We start from the raw sequence: 20,700 nt of genomic DNA, 5'->3' as shown, positions 1-20,700 counted from the left end.
TTTTTATATACAGAAGATTTTCTTAACCTGTGGGGTTCTATATACTATTTTGCACTGAATTATTTTCCTTGTACTGAGATCTTTTTTGAATGGCAATACATCAATGCAATTACATTCATTAAGAAAAGGTATGCAACTGAGGAGGGCGTAACTATCAGAAAAGGAACCAAAATCAATTAGAAAGAGGAAGCAAAACTGGGGGATTGATGATAAGTCAGTGCTACATGCATAAAGTCCAAACTTTGGACTTTCCAATGTTTGCAGTTTGTAGCTTACATAAACTTTCCAGATAAGCATGTCTTTTCCTAGGGTGTCTACTTTTTCAGTTGCCTTTTACCCTCAAGAGATCCACTGCCCTTACAGCTTTCACTGCACCAGCCCAGCTGACCCAGCTATCTGTCTGGAGCCAATACTACCCATTTTCCCCTCTTCATACTAGCCTGAGCACCTAAGTCTCAAGCCACGTAGCAGGAGAATCACACATTCCATTGCAGGATCACAGGAATAGCTTCTCATTTATGTAGAGGAATAAAGGAGGGAAAATGAGTGCAAGACAATTAAGAAAGGGAGAAGAAGAGACATCAGTAATCATATGTGGCACTCTGATTTCTGCTCTGTCTCTATAAAGTACTGGCAGATGGTAATCAGGTTAAAACAGGCTAAAGTGGTAGAAAATTACTAAGAGACAACCTTTTACTTAAATTTTTATTACTGGAAGCTAGGAGAGGAATATTTCAATGTTCCACAGTAATTATTAAGATACTTGCACCAGATTTTCTTCTGTCTTCACCAGTGGGATAGATCATAATTTAAAAAACTGCTCTACCTTGTAACATGAAGGAACCTCTCACAAGCTGCCTTAGAAAGGGCACTGGCTTGGAAATTTTATCTATGATATTTGCTACTGGACTCTCGCCTCATTTTATCAGTGATGTGACATCCAAGATATCAACATAATTTATTCTCCAAGGACATGACTGCCCAGTAAGACGAAGGAAGTATGAAGAAGATCTAAGATGTTAGGAAGTGAAGATTGCTCCAACCTTCTTAACCCAGACCTCCCCAGTCATTCCACATCTGAAAGTATCTTTCAAATATCTTCTCAGTGCCATGCCTTTGAAAGCTATTTACAGCCATACCATCCCATTACTGAAACTAAGTGACAGGCTGCCCCATTATGGTGTTTTGTTGGGTTTTTTTCCCCTGTAAGTATTTTTCAGTGACTTTCAAGTCATTAAGGACTCCTGGCCACTACATGGTAAAAGTTCCTAGAAAAGTATGGTTATCACACATAAGGCATGTAGGAAAAGACTTATCACAAGTTTACTATCACTAATTTAGTATCAGAAAAAAATATCCTTTAAGCTGCAGGTATGTATAAATTGTTTCCTTTAGGCTTTGGAAGACATCAATTTTTTGTGACATTATGCTTTCTGCCAACCCATATGCAAAGTTTAATTTGATGAGGAATAGTTTTTCATTTTAGTTTAAAATGTCATATTCTACTCTCTCTAAATACTTATCAGCTTGGGCATCAACCATTCCATACATCTCAGCTGCCTATGACTTACGTTGTTCTTCAGCAATGCAATTCGAACTAAGTATGTCTGATGATAATTTTCCTTCCTATATAGGTCACTATTTTTTTCTGTTCCTCATTTTAATGAAAACGCTAGCATCCTAGTGAGAATACCAATATATGGAAGTTGTATTTAAAAATGTTTCAAACAAATAAAGCTGTGGGGGTTTTTTTTCAAGACTTGTATTTAAAGGTGCTATTGCTAGTTCTAGTATGAAATTTCAAATACAGTGAAGGGTAGCCTTCTTTCTGCATATGACCAAAGTAAATTGTAAACAATTCTAATTAAAACTTCCTAGATAATTTTTAATACAGTGATAAAATTGGAGATGTGAAATTGTGAAAAATCACTCTTCACTAATTACTGATTTTCCTCTTTCTGACACCCTTTTTGATCTATTCCCTTTTGGTGCGGAATGTTCTGTGATTCCCTCCTTAAGTTACTCTAAGTTATACTGCCTATGTACAAATTAAGACTGCAAAGGAAAAATAAACCATGCATAAAAGGTATTAAATGCCCAGAAGCTACATTTATCAATTACATTCACACGATATTGGGAGAGAAACATGCCATTGAGTTCTGATAACACATATCCAGTCTATCCACTAAAATGGCAGCTCAAATAGTCCCGAGACTATTGTACAGAAGGCTGTTACAGCTTCAGTCACACCTCTAGACATGTGATCTTCACAATAAATGTGTCCAAGTTGACTTCAAAAGAGACAGAGCTCTGAATCTGCTTTTTGAATTTATGCTTTGATCTTTTTTTGGTATTCTGATTCAGGAATACATGCTATGTATCAGCGTGCCTTTATATTACTGCTGAGTTTGATGCCATAAACTACAGCATTCTTTCAAAAATGTTCAGTGCAGATGCTCAGACCAATTGGAATTGATCTATTCCACTTACAGTTCATTGCTAGGTTGCAAGTTAGGTGTTTTGTTCTTTCAAGTTGTTAGGGTTTTTTTTCTATCAGTTGAGTCCCACAGGGCTCTATTCCTGGCCTGTCATTCTTTGTATCCATAGAATTTATTTTGGCTTCAGTTATTTTTCAGTATGATCCAATTATTTATTTTTGAGGTATTTATAACTGCCTGGTTATTATACACCCAAGAATATCACAACTGATTTTTCTAACCTTAACTACAAGTCACTGATATTTTAGTATGTGAAATTAATGTTCCCTATTTTTAAAATTAATGCCGAACTTGTTCAACGCTAACGAATAATTAAGGATAAAATTCCTACAGAAAAAGTACTTGCAAGATCAAATACATGACATATTAGAACATGTGCAACATTTGGAGGAAAGGATTTCTACATATTGAAGAAAGTTCACATCATCCATTCACAACATCAGAACATTAATTTTATCTTAAAAAAGTAGGTTACAGAACTGGAGGGATTCTTCTTACTACCGAGTGGTTCTGTATTTTTTCCAGCTTTCTACCTTCCTAGGGATGAAAAACTGCTTCTGAAATTTGCTATTATCATCCTCTATGACATGATATTTGCTTCATGTGTTTGTATCTTTACTTGTCTTAGAAAAAGTAAAGTGAGCCAAGGGCATTCAGGAGAGTGTGTGTGTTCACAGCACAGCACAGGATGCAAGCCAGAGAGGGAAGGAGCTGCCAACCTGCTCCTCAAGCAGAGGCTGCAGTGGGGAGCAGCAAACCAGGCTGGCCTTAGAGATGATGGAAACTTGGGAGGCCAAGCAGAATACCCTGCAAGTCAGGAAGCCGGAGACTTGGCTGAGGCTCAAACAGTTCTCAACTATGTAGACACAGAAAACACTGGAGGAAATGCTACAAGCCTCTTGTTTCTGTTCTGTATGATCCAGTAACTTTGAGTTTTCCATTTTAAAGTTTTCCATTTGCTAGTTTATAATGCAATTAATTCTGCCTTTTATGAGTTTTGTGTTGCAGCATTTTTTGGGAAGTTTTCTATAAAGGGAACTGTGCATATCCACTTCAAAGGTCTCACTGACTAAAGCTCTGTCACATTCAGCCCATGTTGCAATTTTCCTTTCCTTTATAACTCTTTTTTAATTTGCTTTAAAATCTGCTTAACATGCCTGCCCACTAATACCTTTTGCTGTCAGTCAGGGAAGTCTCCTTCTTCCCTGGCCCTTCCTTTATTAGCAGCTGACTTTGCTGGGATCCAGGTACAGAACTACCATCTTTACCTCGAAAGACTTGATATCTTGAGCCTGCTACAGGTGCTAAAACTTGTACTTCCAGCAGCCTGAGAGGTCAGGTATCAGCTTTTTCAAAAGAATACTGATCTGATGCTATTTGCCACTTTATGACATCAAACCCATTAACACTCTTCAACATCTTTCTCCATTTCAGATGAGGCCGTTTCCATTTCCTCATCCTCCTTCTCATTTATCACTCTGCCTTTGCCCTCATGACTATGAGTGATATTCTGTGTAGAAATCCTGCTTCACCACATGACATTTGCTCCTTTGTGCGGGGCACTGTATGCGCTCCCCACCCTGCATCTACACTGCACTCACAGCAACACCTCCCTTAGGGGTGGTCTGCTCCAATCCTTGAGGTGGCAGACCCCAAAGTTTTCTACCACAAATCTCCCAGGGTTTTAGTGTCTTTAGATCCAAACTACCTTTTTTCCTCTGCTAAGCAGGCAATGCTGTCTCCAGCACTGGTGGAGCCCTTGTCTCCTCATCCCAGCAGAAAAACCCTCCCAGCAGCAGCCTGTGGTCCTACTGTGCCTTCTCTGAATCAAAGTCTACAGATAGGAAACAGAAGTGGATAAATCCCTTCAGTGATCTCCAGATTTTCAGTATCTTCCTTTCAATTTTTTATCCCTGTCAATAAGCACAAATCAACAAGCTCTAATCTGTTTCTTCTTGCTTTTAGTTTTTCAAGATGGGGAAGCCAGCAAAATAATCTTTTGTTTATCAGTATCGTGTGGGCATTTTCCAGCCCCAGTAAATGCACTATCAAGTTCTTCTATGGTATCCTCAGTCTTCCCCAGAATATATGACCATCCAGCATTTTAGACCCATTGTGAATATATCTGCTAAGTTTACTACTTAACCACATCCAAGTGCTTCCTGCTCTATCTTCGTATTCCAGTCAACTTTCTCTTCTCTTAAAATTGCTTTTGATATTACCATCTCTGTCACCAACTTAAATTAGCTTCTTAACACCCCAAAACATAAAATCACTACTTTCTCAACTTTAAAAAGAGAACTAAGAAGGTAGAGCATTATAAAATGGGAGCTTACAATAGCCAGTGGTCTTCTCATATATGATGGAGTGAAAAAAGAAATATCACACGTGTTAGCAAACATGATGGCAAGGAGAATGGTTTTCATTGTTAGAAAGTGGTATCATTTCATATGAGGAGAAGGATGAATGTCTGGAGTAGAGTCTGTAACAGGATTAATACCACTTTGAAGCCACCAGTGAATCAATCTGCAAATGAAAAAGAAAGATAATGCAATACTGCCCTCATCCATAAAAAAAACTCTCCCTCAAGAAAGATGAAGTAAAAAGACACTTTTATGAAAACCTTGCAACTCTCAAACTTCAGTCCTCCAAAATAACACACTGTCATGATTAAGGAGGAAAACAAAATGAGTAGAAATCAATGCCAAGGAATAAGAGGCATCATATAAATGGTGAGAGTCACATAGTATCACTTAATTTTGCTGTATCTAATCTGTGATATTGAGAAAAACACAGATGAATTTAGATTAAATTACTGCTAACAAAGCCAACTGTATATTTACTGACTCAAGGCAAAAGAATGTCAAATGAAGTTTAAAGTGAGTCCAGCTATGACCCAAATAACAGAGCTCCAGTAAGCGAAAGACTTGTTATGATACAGAGTTAATAAAGCACATCAGCAGTACAGACTAAATGCAATAAATATAACGTAGCCTTCTTGAAAAACAGCTTTTCTAGGAACAGGCAATATATTCTATTTGACCAACTGGCCCAGCTGGAAAACCATAACAGCTATATCTCCTGATTTATTAAGACAACACCTCTTGCTATAAATCTTGTTTATCTTCTATACTGAAACCATTAAGGTTGCTGAAATAGTAGAACTAGAAAATCTAAAAAGCACAACATGTAGACAACAAGTCAAAGTTTAAAACAGGAATAATTTTTAAAGGTTACTTTATGAAAGGTTGAATTGTGATGACATCAGAAGCACAGTAAAGAGAATTAAAGAATAGGTAAGAATTTCACAGGAGAAAGAAAAGTGTTTAGCAAACAATCACCTAAATTAGTTTTAATATTTTAATCACAGTATATTCTGAATTGGAAGGAACCCACAAGAATCATTGGGTCCAGCTCTTAAGTGAATGGCCCATACAGGGATCAAACCTACAACCTTGGTGTTAATTAGCACCATGCTCTGACCAAGTGACTTAGCTGCTCCTTTCTCTCATTCTGTGGCTGTGGTTCTTCTAAGAAATTCTTGTGATACTTTATTTGCAAGGGTCTTTCTCTTGCTTTGACCTTATCCCATTCTCTTCTAAACAAAACCAACAACTTTTCTTGGTGGAAGATGCTCCTCACCTTTAGATTTATGAGATTCAGACCTGAGACTTTCAAAGATGGGTAAAACGGTGTATAGTTAATTCTTATTCATTTTTTTCAGCTTTGTTACATTTTGAGAAAATATCCATCACCAAATAAAATTATCTTCAAAATTTACCTGACTGTGACCTGAAATTTATGGCTTGGTCCAATGTACTTCATTGATTTGTGCTGGTTAGCCATCTCCTCTTGAATTTATGGTACCTGCTTTGCACAGCAGCTTGAATATCCTCTAAGGCTATTATGTATGATTACATACACTAGAACCCATTAGACTAAAAGGGATTTGTATGATTATATATTGTATGATTTTTGTCATGGATACTCCCTTAAAACAGGAAATGAGCACCTTTGTCTTTTCTACTGCTGTATTTCAAAGCTTTGTGCTATTAGAATTGTGAACAAACCTTATCTTCAGGAAAAATCAGTGGCAGTCTCTCAGCTCAGCTGGTCTGCATGGAGCTGTTTTAATTTTTGAGACTATTATCTGTAAAGAAGAAGGGAGGACTTTTCTTTCTTCTGAGATGAAACCTCACCATCTCTCTAGCAGGCCAGGCATGGGCATAAAGGAAAATGCATTGAGAACTCTGACCACCTAAACTGCTAATTCATCTACAAGTCTGTTGAGTCTGTCAAACAGGTTGAGTTATGCATCATATCACGGTAGCTGTGGGTACAGTTGTTTCAACTGTAACTGTTCATTGCTCACGGAATTCCCAGATTCCTTATCAGCATATAATAAAAACAATTTACAGCCCAGTGTAGAGCCTGACTAATCCTGTGCCCTCCTTGGCTCAGCACACCCCTTCATTCGGGGGGCACATCATTTGCTGCAGGCTTACACTTCCCACACCAAAGGCAGCAGTTTTTACAAGACAGAGATCTAAGGCATGATTTGCTGATTGGGAAGTCACCACTCAGGCAGCAGCAACAATTAAATGGATGTTACTTAAGCTGAGACCCAGAAATTAGGATAACCTATATGCATGACAGTTAAGTTTTGTGAGAGATAGCATTTACACAGAAGAGTGGGAGTCTGAAAAGTTTCTTTTTAAGCTCCACAAACTAAAACAGACACAAAGCTGTCGCTGTTCAGAAATGAAGAAGTAAGAGGACCACTACTGGAAGTGGAAAATGGATTTGTAAAGAGGTTTCATTTTAATGGAGCAGCTGGATGAAAGATACAGACAGGAATGGGCTCCACTTAGGCCTGTATGTGATGTTGAGTGGAAAGCTCAAGGGAGCAACGCTGGATGCTGGAGTAAGATTGATTTAACAATAGATGCAATTTAAGTGAAAAGGCTAAGGTGCTGGCAACTGGGGCTTGGGATAGCATCCATTTAAAAACAGATCTAATTTAAACAGAAAGGCCAAGGAGGTGGAAGGTGGAGACTAAAACAAAATCAATATTAAGTTAAGTTAGTAGAAACTAGAATCAAATGAGCCAGTTAAAAAAAATGGGCATATTGTGTATTTGGGAGTAAGGAAGCAATGCATGGATCTAAGCACTATCAAGGAACTCTCATTAAATGATATAACCCCTAAAATCAGAATTGTAATTTCATTCTAATAAGAATATTATTTATTACAGTAGTAAACAAAAAATCTTAAGAGAAAGGTATGATCTCCAGTTTAAACAAAACTGCAATATTATAAATATATTCCTACTTGAAGATAATTCTCTTCTATCACAAAATCACAGACTTGTTGGGGTTGGAAGGGACCTCCGAAGATCATGTAGTCCAACCCTCCTGCTAAAGCAGGTTCACCTACAGCAGGTTGCTGTTGGTGAATATCTACAGAGGGAGAGACTCCACAGCCTCTCTGGGCAGCCTGTTCCCATGCCCTGCCTCCCCTAAAGACTTTTTTTTCTCATGCTCAGGTGGAGCTGCCTGTGTTTGAGTCTGTAACCACTACCCCTTGTCCTGTCACTGGGCACCACCAAGAAGAGTCTGGCCCCATCCTCTTGACACCTGCCCTTAAGATGTCCGTATGCATTGATAAGCTCTCCTCTCATTCATCTCTTCTCCAGACTGAAAAGGTCCAGCACCCTCAGCTTTTCCTCATAAGAGAGATGCTCCAGTTCCCTAATGCTCTTTGTAACCCTCTGCTGGACCCTCCTCCAAAGTGCCTTTTCTTTCTTGTCCTGAGGAGCCCAGAACTGCACTCAGCACTCCAGATGTGGCCTCACCAGGGCTGAGTAGAGGGGCAGGATCACCTCCCTCAACCTGCTGGCAATGCCCTTCCTAATGCAGCCCAGGACACCGTTGGCCTTCTTGGCCACCAGGACTCTGCTGGCTCATGGACAGATGTTGCCCACCAGGACCCCCAGGTCCTTCTCTGCAGAGCTGCTCTCCAGCAGGTCAGCCCCAGCCTGTGCTGGTGCAGGGGGTTATTCTTCCCCAGGTACAGGACCCTGCATCTGCCTTTGTTGAATTTGTAGATAGTTGTACAAATGTACAAATGTATGTATGTATATGTATAGATATATATATATATTTATATGTTATATGGCATATAATACTCATAGAATCACCAAATCACCATAATTTGGTTTAGAAGAAATCTTTAAAAGGCCATGTAGTCTGACCGCCACTGCACTGAGCAGGAAAATCTTCATCTAGGTCAGGCTGCTGACTTTGAGTTTTGTTTCCAGGGATGGGGCACCTGGCACTTCCCTGCACACCTCTTCCAGTGTTTTGCCATCCTCACTGTAAAAATATTCTTCCATGTATCTAGTTTGAATATTCTGAATCAATGGTGGAAATGCTTAATGCTAATTGTCTTTGTAAAACAGAAATCAATCAGGTAGTAGTGAACTAATCTTTAAAAACTTTAGCTATCAGTCTGGAAATCAATTCAAAGTTAAGGGCAGTCTGCATATACCTGTGTTTGAACCAAAATATGTATATATTCAACTACATACTCATCCATATGGATATACATATTCACCTACACACATATATACATATATATACATGCACATATCTATCAAAATTGGTAAAATTGTCTCATGATATGATACGTTCTGACACATTTATCTGTACAGAAAACTGTATGAGTGCTTTCTGAAAATAGTACATAAAATCTATTTTGCTTTCCATACAGATATTTCTAAATACTTTACCTGTGCTCCCGAAGGCTCATATAAATGACTACGTATCATATATGTGCATATTTCTACAGTCAGAATCCAAAACTGTGGATGGAAGCTAGTGATTGCAGCTCTGTATCTTTTGGCAGCTGAACACTCACACAAGCCATTGGTATAACAGAGATCTTAAAAATAACATGGAATTTTACACTCCTAAACTCTTCCTCATCTTTGTACAAAAAAAGAATGAATGGAGAAGTCCAGCTTGATCAAAATGACCAAGTATCATTTCAATGTATGAAGCAGAGTAGAATATGCCTCACCCACTGAGCTGTCTGTAGTGCCAGGTACAGCTGGTTCTGGGCACTTGGGATTTCCTCACCCACATAAGAACATTTCAAAGCTGTACTGTGTGTTTATCACTGCTGCTGTGACATACTAATATTCTGGAGAATATCCAGTATTTTTTTTTTTTTCTGAAGTGATTGAGGTGATTATTTTCTACTGAATTTCAGGAAGAAATTTCTGACTTGTGCTTAAGGGAGGAATTGTGGGAATGCACTGGAGGTACTCTCATCATTTGAGTGATTTATCCCCTTCCTTAATGAAAAATGAATGAGCTGCTGGCTTGCATGGAAATGGTGTCTTGACTGTTATCTTCATACCTATTCAAGCCAACCAACAGTAAGAAATGAATTCTTTACTGAAGACAGACTAAAATATTCTACTGAATTTGTTCAGAAACTCAAGGGGGATTTCCTCAAGTTATTTGATTCACACCTTAGAGTCAGCTATGTTCTTCCAATGAAAAATTGGAAGCTCACACACTATTTAGATTATGCCATTTCCTTCCAATTTGTCTGCACCCTGTCTGGACAAACCTTACATTTTGCATTCCATATGAAACATAAGGTACTTTCAAGGAGGTAACTTCTGCTGCTGCTAGAAATCTTCCGCAGTTAAGACTTCCCTTTTCCTACACCGTGCACCATATATTACGTAAAGACAATCTCTTAGCTTCAACAGTGCTCTGCAACAGTCAATGGAGAATACAACTGGAAATGAAGACCATTTTGTACATTTTGCTAGGGAATGCAAAAGCACACAGTTGCATGAGTATATATATATATTTTTTAGATTTGCTTTCCTGTGACAGATTATTCATCCAATATTTTGAAACAGAAAAAAACCAGAAGGGGGGATCATGCCTTTGCTGCAATATTTTGCCAACAACCTATCTAGAATCAAGATTTTTTCCTAGTATTTATATTTATATTGTTTAATTGCTTTTATTTTACACCACCTCAAAGATTTACCCTTGGTTGTGTGTGTTATATCTATCCATATGCTTCCATAGGAACTAAAACAAATGCTTTCTCAGGCAATGTATGATAACTGAATGTAAAAAAAAAAAAAAAGAAACAAAAATAAATTGAAAGAGTATGTAGAGGTAACTTAAATAGTGTAATGTCCCTCCAGTATTTCTTCCTTTATTAAATGCTTCAGAATTCACTGTGTTAGTAGGAATGAGGATGCATTTTCAGGTAATTCACACACTAAGGCTAATGATGAATAAGAGCACACCAATAGGATTGTAGGACCATAAAATGTTAGACCATAAAGTGTTGTTAGAATAGAGGTTTATCCTTTATATTTCCATTACAGGAGAAAGTGGAGTCAGGGATAAGTAGGGTAGGAAACAGGTGAGTCTGCATCTAATCAACAAACTCCAGCTGGACAGACCTCTAGAGTCTACACAAACTGCAACCTGACATTTGTCTCCATTAAATGTCTGGTGGGGATATCCTGGGCCACAGCTGAACTGAGGAAGCCCCCTGGACATGCCTGGTGACATTTCTGGTCACACCACAACCTCTCCCTCAGTTCATGGTAGGCATCTGCAAGATGATGACAGCAGCTGCTAGCAGGGAATGCGCCGCCCTGAAATGCAGGCAGCACCTCAGTGAGAGGAGCAGCAGCAACCACCTGTGGCATTGGCTGGGCTCCCTGGCTTTCCAGATGTCACAGACCACGGGGGACAGGTATGTTGGACTCTTCATCTCTGCAGGAGGCCACATTTGTTTATTTTTACAAAACTGTTCTGTTTTGTAAAAACAGGATACATTTGGTTATGAATCCACTACTATTCTACGCCTAGCAATATGCATACCTGGCAAAAATACCTGATTCTGTTGTTTTTCCAATACAGGTGAATCAAAATTCTGGTGGTTTGGGATTCTCATCCAGATGAACAGAAAGATGCAAACTGCTTTCAAGCCTTCCAAAAATTCTGATAGTCAGTCCCACTTTCCAGAAATGCTAAAGTCAGGAGAATGCTGTCAACCTGGCAGCTATAGTGCTGTCTCACTGCCAAGCAGGAAAACTTATTATTATCTTAAAAGTCTGTGTCAAGCATATTCATCCACTGGTCAGTAACAACACATTTTGTTTCAATGTATCAAGTTGTTATGGTTTAAAGGTGAGAGTGGTGAGTGCTAAAGCCCAGCAATGACCTGTGCTGCTCTCTGACAAGTTTCGTACGTCCTCATTTTCAGGGAGGTAATTTAGGACAGTTGTTGTCTGGGGATGTTTGATTCTCATATTGCCCAACAGCAATGTAGTGCAGAATCCTCCTTCTTGGTGATCCTTGATATCAAACATTTTATCACTTCTCAGAAGGTAAACAGACTCGAATGCGTGTACTGTTGCAATTAATGTAAAGATAGTAGTAGTGGGTTCCCAAAAACTCCTTAGTTAAGGAAACTTGGATACTTATATATAAAGATAATCAAATACATATAATATTAGCTATTGCTAGCTAGTTCTTCATTCACTTTTCAAAAAAATAGCACATTTATGAGAAATTTATCACCACTGGACCTACTGTGTAACTATAAAAATTAAATTAAATGTGATGTAAAATTCTTTCTCTCTTGTTTGATTACTGACAACAGATGCTCAATGGTGTGTATGAATGTAATGCCATATGTCAGATATGGCAATGCAGTAGTTTTTCAGAGGAAGTAATAACGTATCTTGCTTTACTTAATATTTTTCTAATGATGGCATATGGAGGGTCATATTGGTACTACAATATGGGGAAACTTGTAATTTGTAAAAACAAACTCATCTTCCTCTCTGTTCTGAAGGAGCAGCTGAGCTCTGAATATGACTAGCATAGAGGACAGCCAAAAATAATCCTTTTTTTCTTTATTAATTTTGTTCCTGTGTTTTCATTTAGGGGATAAATCTTCATGGTGAATGGAAGCCCTTTCCTTTATTTTTGCTCATGCACAAAAGAGGTTCAAGTTTCCTTGGATTGGCCCTTTGGAGTTTCAGCCTCATTTTTACAAAAATGCTGAAATCACAATTGTAGTTTTGTGGCAAACCTTCCCTTCTGATTTATTTCCCTATGGAATTTGTTTACAAATCAGTTTCCACTCCACAAAATCCAGTACAGTACTGTCACTTCTGACATGTGTCAGTGTCACATTTACGAATTAGTATTTAGTGGTAATAGTGCTATCAACTGTTTTCAAAAATGTCCAGAAACTATTTAGAAATTTAATCATGATTTTAGCAACGTATTTTGCCTAGTCTCCAGACTCCACTGAATTAAAACAGTAACTCTGACAAGGTGGAAACCAGTTTCTGAGTTCATTTTTAGGAGAAAATGATTCACAAACAGTATAGTGACAGGCTTTTATGATTACAGATTTCACATATTCTATTCCTTCAAAAGGGCTTATAGAGATTGATAGATCTACAAAGAAAGAAATGAAAAAATGAAGGGAAGAGATATAAATAGACTTTTTCATTAAGATGAATGATGGAAGGTATTAACCCCACTACAGCAGTGTGTCTTTTACATGTCTTTTTTTTATTCATTCCTTTTGACCTGTTATCATCTTCCTTCTTAGTAAAAGTTAACTACAGTATGAAATGTAGGCAAGGTGAGCAATAGCGGGAAAAAAATATTTCCTCAAGCATTATTGCTGTTCAGAAAAGTGTCCATCAGATGAAATGTCATGCTCAAAATCCATTCAAGCATTGCACAGAGGCTAAACAGGCAGCTATTATTAATTTTTAAGTCCGCCTGATGGGTTTCAGACCAAGAACTGGGGTTAACTTGATGCACTGAATATTGCAGAGTATATTTAATTAGGGAGGCTTTGACTCTCAGATGGCTGAGAATTTATTCTGCGCAAACCACTGCTAAAATATGATGGAATAGCTGCACCTACCTAAGAAAAAAATCTGCTGCATCATATTAAAATGCATAAAATTGGCCTCAGTTCCAGTTTTTTGGACTTTTATCCTAAACACTGCCTACTTTCAATCTGTTTTGAAGCACCACTGTACTTACAACTAGAATAATTTTCTGTTCATTACGCTGCAAGTTAGCAATGCAAAATTCTCCAGAATAAGTCCTGTTCTTCTCAGCTAATAACCAAACCAAACCATTTTCTGACTGTGCCTTAAACAGATGTTTCTTTATTTAAAACATGTCTGTGGGATTCCGATGAAAGGGTTAACATTTGTCTTTAATGTATGTATCTATAAGCATTAGAGGGCTCTAAAACACAAATGGGCACTAAGACACAAAGTGAGATATTAAAGAGCTGTTTATTTGGTTTTAATCCAGTTCAGAATCTCAGAATGCAATAAAAAAAGTAGCAAATCAGAAATGACTTCTCTCCAATGGTTGTAAAATCTCCTAGCTGTATCTATTCCACTTCTTTGCTCCTCTTTTTCCTTCCTTTATGCACTGCTCTTGCTCCTGCCCCAGGTCATTCTCTGCCAACCAAAAAACCCTATTCACACAAGAGTCTAGAAGATCAAATGTGTCTTTAGATAAATTTGAAATGGGAAATTTGTCCATTCCTAAAAAAGAACATTACACCATACTTTCCAAGACAAGTGAGGTGATTTTCACTTATAACAGAAGATCAAATTGTTATTGATAATTCTGAAAGACAAGCAGAAATTAAATGCAGACCCCTGAGTTGTTTGAGGAGAATGGAAACCGGGTTAGTTCTACATATTGGATCACCTTAGAACTTGATGTGTTTTATTGGTTGATAAATATGTCACCAGTTCTCCATTCTCAGTGATTTAAATTTCCATCTGTATCATATGGCTCGAAACCCTCAAAAGACAGTTAGGTGGGGTCACCATAGAAGGAAAATGAATCAGGCCCCATCTCTTCTGAAACAGACATGTTTTCAAAGTGAACAGGGCCCTTAACTTGACAAAAACCCTTTGGTGAGGCCCTGAATATGAAAACCACAAATGTTCTGTAGCACATGACTGCAGTTTCCATGAACACATATTCTTTGCTGGGAGTTTTGTCTTTCACACATGCCTAAAACAGGATATGTAAAGCACGTTATAAAGGGCTAAACAAACCCAACAGTTACATAACATATCTGTGTAAAAAGTGAAGAGTCTGCCTTCCCAGGTACAGATGCATCTGTGTTTGCATGTGGATGTGCATGTGCACACATGACTATTCTTCAAAGGCACTGTAGTTTGTGTCTTCCTCATCAGTCTGCAGGCCTTCCCTAACACCTAAAGTAGCCTCCCTGTTCCAGGAATTTAGTTAGTCACTGTTTCATAAAGAAGGTTTCATAAAGAAGCTATCCATATGAAGCCCTGGCTGCTGCCGTGGCTCATCACAGCCATATGGAAAGGAGCTGTCTCTGGATTTCACTGACCAAAGACTGTGTTTATCCATCCCAAACTATACAGCCATTGTGCAGCTGTGCCATCTTCTGCTGATATCCTGTGTTACCAATTCCTGACTATCTGGCAGCTTCCAGCTTTCCCAGGGAGCATTTTCTGTGCTTTTTCTCCTCAAGCCTTACATTTTATGTTCCAAGTGTTCATATTTCTCCTTTGCAGCATCCATCTTTATCCAGGCTCCTTGTGCCTTTCCACAGTACACTACATGCACAACATGCTTATGTCTCCTTACCACTCAATTTTATTTGAGTATCTCTTTGATATATTTTCTTCCCAATAAAACCCTAAATTAAATTGTTAAAATAGATTTGATACTAATGTCTGTTGCATGACGACAGAGAACTGAACATTGTACCATTTGTAGCAGTGCAAAAGGATTTTGTTCATAGTTCTTCATCCCGTTTTCAATCAGTCTGCTTTCTCACCACAGGCATGAATTACTTGAATTATGCTTTCAATGAGATTTTCCAGATATTGTCAAATGTTTTCCTAAAAACTAAATTAATTTTTTCATATGATATTCACCCACTAGAGCTATTCTGTGAAGAAACAAAACAACTGTAAAAAGATTTATGAATAAAAGTTTATATGGTTGCATAAATACAAATAAATGTTATTTATCCTAAAACCATAAAATGCTATTGAAATTCTTTTTTTTTCCTCCTAGAGAGAGCTATATTGCTGTTTACCTCATTATAAATTAGAGGAAGTAATTTACATGATCACATATTGTCCCTTTTTTAATTTGTTCTTGTATTTGCTCCTCTGCTCATCCAATATTTTTCCATTCTCTCTCCTGCTTTTACCAATGGCTATCCTAGTCATGTGGGTATGGTGACATCCTTAGGCAACTCTCACAACCACTTTTCACACAGCATCCTACCAAATTGTTCGGCACATTCAGATTTTTCCAATACCCCCTTAATGACTTTTTGAGAAATATTTTTTAAAGGTGTGCACATTTTCAAACTTTTGGAACAATATGAGTGTATATAGGTAAGAGTTTCATTGATAAAGGCAAGTTAAGAGCATGGGGTCAGCATTTTAAATATATGGTCTAGGTGCCTGTAAGTGTAGATCAGTTTTGCCTAGTTATTGATCAGAGTGATACTGCACACTGTAAATGGCTTGGTCTGTCCTCCCCATTAATTTTACTGTTGATAAAGCTGTCATTTGGAAAAACAGATTAAGAGGCTTCAGGAGCTTTGATTCAAATGTAAATGTACATACATAAAGAAACATATATATCTATATGTACCCAACATGGATCACATAGTTTTCATCACTGTGACTGGCTCATGTAAGAGGTTCACAAATCTCTATGAAGAAGCTCAGGAGGTGCAATCCGACCTAGATAACTTGCTAGTACCTAAATAAGTAAGTCTTTAAGCATAATTGGTTGTGCACATGAATGCCAGATTCTGCCATTTTTCCAACTTTGTTCTTTGCCTTGGTAGTTCAATGCAAGACTAAGTCTCAGCCCAGGTACCTTGGCTCCAGAGATGGTGAGGTGAGTATCAGTACTTACAGCTGTCCTCCTCCTCCATGAAAATACTGATCACGTAACAGGCATACACAAATCCAATCAGCTGTGTGAAAGAAGAGGAAAAGCAATCAGTAGAACACATTGAACATTTATAAAGCTTTTAGTCCAGTGATATATAAACACACAGCTAGACTTTAAAAATATTTACTTCTATTTCCTGCATTTGCAAATTTCAGTGCAAACGGTCACAAGCAGCTAAATTAATTTTGTCTCTTTTGCTCATGTCACATAACATATTTTATATATAAATATGCATTTTATATTTTAAAATATTTTCCTAGCCCCACTGGGATCAGTATTGATGAATACTGCTACTGAGTAATACTGATGGAAAACTTCTGTATCTTGATGTTCAGCTATTATTTACATTTCTTTGTTCTTCAATACTTCTGTTCTCACATGACTTATTCCACATGAATGTGGGCCCCCTATGTACTTCATATGCCTATTAAAATGGCAAAATATTTATTGACTGCTACAGAATTAAGTCATAGTAACACTTCTGTGGAACCCACAAGAGATGTCTTTTTGTGTTGCATAAAGTGTCCCAGTGAAGAACTGTTTAGCAAAATTTTAAACTAATAAGTGAATTGTCATGATGTAGCTGAACAGTAAAACTGGGTTATGCTTCATCGACATCAGGAAACACCTTATCAGTAATTCACATTAACTATGCAGGAAATGAACAGAATCATTTTCCCCAAAGGCCAGCAACAGTCAAACCATGCCATTATTTTAACAGCAGCACCCACAAAAACATGCTCCTTAACCCATATTTGTGCCACTTGTGCCACCAAGAGGAAGGGATTAAGATCTTTAGGATCAAGAAATAGAAACTCCACTCACACCTTATCCATACAGACAAAATGTTTTCTTAGGACCATGACCAAAGATGAAGAAAATCCCACTGGGCAAGGAAACCTATTAAACTGCACTGGCCAGACATGTCCAATCTTGAGAAAATATTGTTTGTGCAGCTGTACACAATTCATGCTAGCTGAAAGCCATGAAAAGACTCTTCATGAGAGATTTCAAAAATAGCCCAGAGATTAGATTTAAGAACACTCCTTTTTCTCTGGTCCATTCAAAAAATCTAATTAAAATAGTTCTTCTAAGGATGTCGCGGATCAACCATCTGAGAAAGAGGTAATTTAATACTATCTAGACAGGTATAAGCTCCTTCAGAAGCACGGAAATCATTCCAACCTGCTTTCTGGTTGGACTGCACGAGGAGCTTTACAAGCAGCTCCAAAAGCCCCTCCACAGACAAAAAGCTTGTCCACACAAGGGAATTCAGGGAAGTTAAGATGAATTAACTAAAGCCGTGAAATCAATGCGCATAAGATAAAGTACATTAAATCCCTGTGTGGCCTTTCCCATTCAGAAATAAAGTGGCCCTAGTTCACTGCAGCTTAATCCTTCTCCAAGGGATTAATCTTCCCACGGAGAATTAAGCTACAGGATGCTGAAGCTGAGCTACTTGTGAATGAGGGCTGTCACAGCCCTGTGGCACAATCCTGCTGGAGCTTCCTCTCCAGGGCATTCACCTCGCTGGTGTTTTGACAAAGTGACTTTAATCCAACTTTTCTCTCGTTCTGAGCAGACTACAGTATCAGCAGCTTCCTTGACTGCTTTTTTGTGTCCAGTTTGCTGCGTGGTATTTCCACAGCCTCTCTCAGGTGAACAGCACTTTGTTGCACTGATGCTCTGAGCCAGCTAAATGCAAACCAGCTCTGGAGAAGGCGCTCGCTGGAGATGGCTGGGATGGATCCATGCCTGAGCTGCCCATTCCCACGTGCCTGGTGTCATGGTGGCTGCAGCAGGATGGGACCCACAGACACAGCAGGGCTGGCTGGGTCACTGTGTGCTCATGTTTACCTGCTGAGGTAAATGCTCATCCAGGACCAGCACCGGCTTACAGATTAAGCACATTTTTTCCCTAAACTTCACAGTTTAGAGCACCTTTCAGGCATGACAACTAAAACAATACAATATAAAGGCTTCCAAGAGATAAAAAGACAAATAATACCTAAAATGTAGGGCTTGTGTCACCTGAAGGTTACACATAATTTAAAAAAATATTGCATTAGCACCACAGAAACACCAGAACACAGGTGATTTTTCATAACTGAATGTCACCTGTCTATTTACAATGTTTCTGGATGACCATTTGTGTTGTGCAATTTGACTACATAAGTCACTTGGGTTTGTTTCTTTTTCCTAAACACAACTAAAATATTTTGAAGAGCAAAACTGCTGAATAAATAATGAACATGATAGAAACGAATTGTAGTACAGCCTGTGGGTTAAGTGTTTGTGAAGGAAGATCAAACATTTAGAATTAGAAATTAGAATTTATTCTTTCTCCATCATGTATTTATTTTTTCTTATTAGTAGTATTCTGTATAAATTAATTTTATTTATAAATGCAATTCCTGCTTTATATGTACATGTGTACTCTATATCCAAGCCTATCATATAAAACATATCTCTGTAAGTACTTCCAGCAGATTTCTCAAATGTCTAAGATGTTGGACATGTGGATAAAGCACAGCAAGACTTCCCCTCTAACAAGTAATAAACAAACTGACACAGAGAAAGTAATAGGGAAAAGTGCTCAAAGTCTTCCCAAAAAATGTGGGTCATGACAAGCCTGAGTTTTACAGTCCTAAGAGCTTATATTTTGCTCTTCTAGTAGACCTTCTCCTTAAAGTTAATCTTTTCCCACTCTCTTCAGTGTTTGAAACACACTTTGCCTAATCTATGACCTTCTTGCAAATCAGCAGCCTTTCTCTACTTCTCAGAACTATATTTCTTTATATTCCTCAGCATTAGTAAATACTCCTCATTCAGTTAGAAATCACTGCTAGCTGTTGTATTTATGATGTATATTTGTTTAAAACACACCATTTCTTCCATCTGTTTAGTTATTAATACCAGGAGAAATAAAAAATATATTCACCCTCTTTCAATTTCATAGTCTTTTGAAGGAGAAAAAAGAGATGAGGTGACTAACCATGCTAGGAGATACCATAACCCACCATAATCCAACAATATCTTTCTGTACTTAAATGTCAGAATACATGTTTCTGAAAGAACAAAGCAACAAGGAAGAAAAAGAGCCCTTTAGCATCAAGTGTCAGGTACTGCTGCTCAGGAGGGGATAGCCATGCTTGGCTTGTAACTAACAAACAAGTAGTTATAGTTGGGTAACTGCTATCTACAGCACCACTAACAAGAAGTGATAAAGTGGGAATATACTCCTTGACAGATGAGACCCGATTCCAGATCCTTAAACAGAGTTACAGCCACCACTGTGAATATTTTTGTAAATTAATTAATTAAAACCTCTTATTTTGAGTTATTGATGGCCAGGCTAATAAAATATTTATTCCAACAATATACTTTTGCTATCTTGACTAACGCAGTTGCAGTTTAATTAATAGTGTTATGCTCATGTGAGCCCATCCAGCCATCATGCTAATTGCCAGTCTTGGTACTGGAAATGTTGGCTATTGGCCCGGCACCAAGTGATAGACTTAAATGTGTGTTCCCAGATAACTAAAGCAAATATGATGCAAAGGAGCTGGAAGATACTTAATTTGGTCATCTTGAGTTTCAGTAATCGTTCAAAGGGACCAATGAAGTGGTTGGAACAGGACATCCAAAACATCAAAGCTCACTAGTACCTGAGAGTATAAATAAGAGCCTCTGGCTTGATCCAGAGAGCAGTTTAGATGGCAAGGTGGCCTTGTCTTGACAATGTTGAGTTCAAGGCATGGAAACATTCTCGGATCCCTGCACTCTACAAGACTGCCTGTCTTGCCTGGAGAGCCCAGTCTAGTTAAGTGTCTCAGAAGACACTTGTCAGTGCTATTCTGCAGAAAATCAGGTGGGAAATTGTGGGAAGAGGCTGCTGTCCCCTGCTTTCATCCATCTCTGCGGTGGTTAGGGTACATGCCTTTCTCTAGAGAGAATAAGCAATACATAAAATACTCAGCTACTTCAGGGAATCACAGAATGGTTTCGGTTGGAAGGGAATTTAAACCTCTTCTGGTTCAACCTCCCTGACATGGGCAAGAAGATCTTTCACTAGATCAGGTTTCTCAAATCCCATCCAACCTGTCCTTGAACTCTTCCAGTTTTGGGGCATG

General features: G+C 38.2%; 1 protein-coding gene across 1 annotated transcript in view; it reads right to left on the bottom strand.

The window, feature by feature from the left end:
* Positions 1 to 16,517: 16,517 nt before the first annotated feature.
* The window catches only part of NKAIN3 (sodium/potassium transporting ATPase interacting 3), a gene marked incomplete at both ends in the record, with an annotated part of 320,103 nt that continues 315,920 nt past the window's right edge, over positions 16,518 to 20,700 (bottom strand). The window contains one exon of the mRNA XM_082278597.1: positions 16,518 to 16,589. Within this exon, the coding sequence (XP_082134723.1) occupies positions 16,518 to 16,589 (72 nt within the window). The remainder of the gene's footprint in view (positions 16,590 to 20,700) is intronic.

This window comes from Coloeus monedula (assembly GCF_965178545.1).
Source record: "Coloeus monedula genome assembly, chromosome: 1".
Taxonomy (NCBI): Eukaryota; Metazoa; Chordata; class Aves; order Passeriformes; family Corvidae; genus Coloeus; species Coloeus monedula.
Note: the sequence above shows the minus strand (reverse complement) of the source record. Positions and strands in the feature narration are given on the sequence as shown.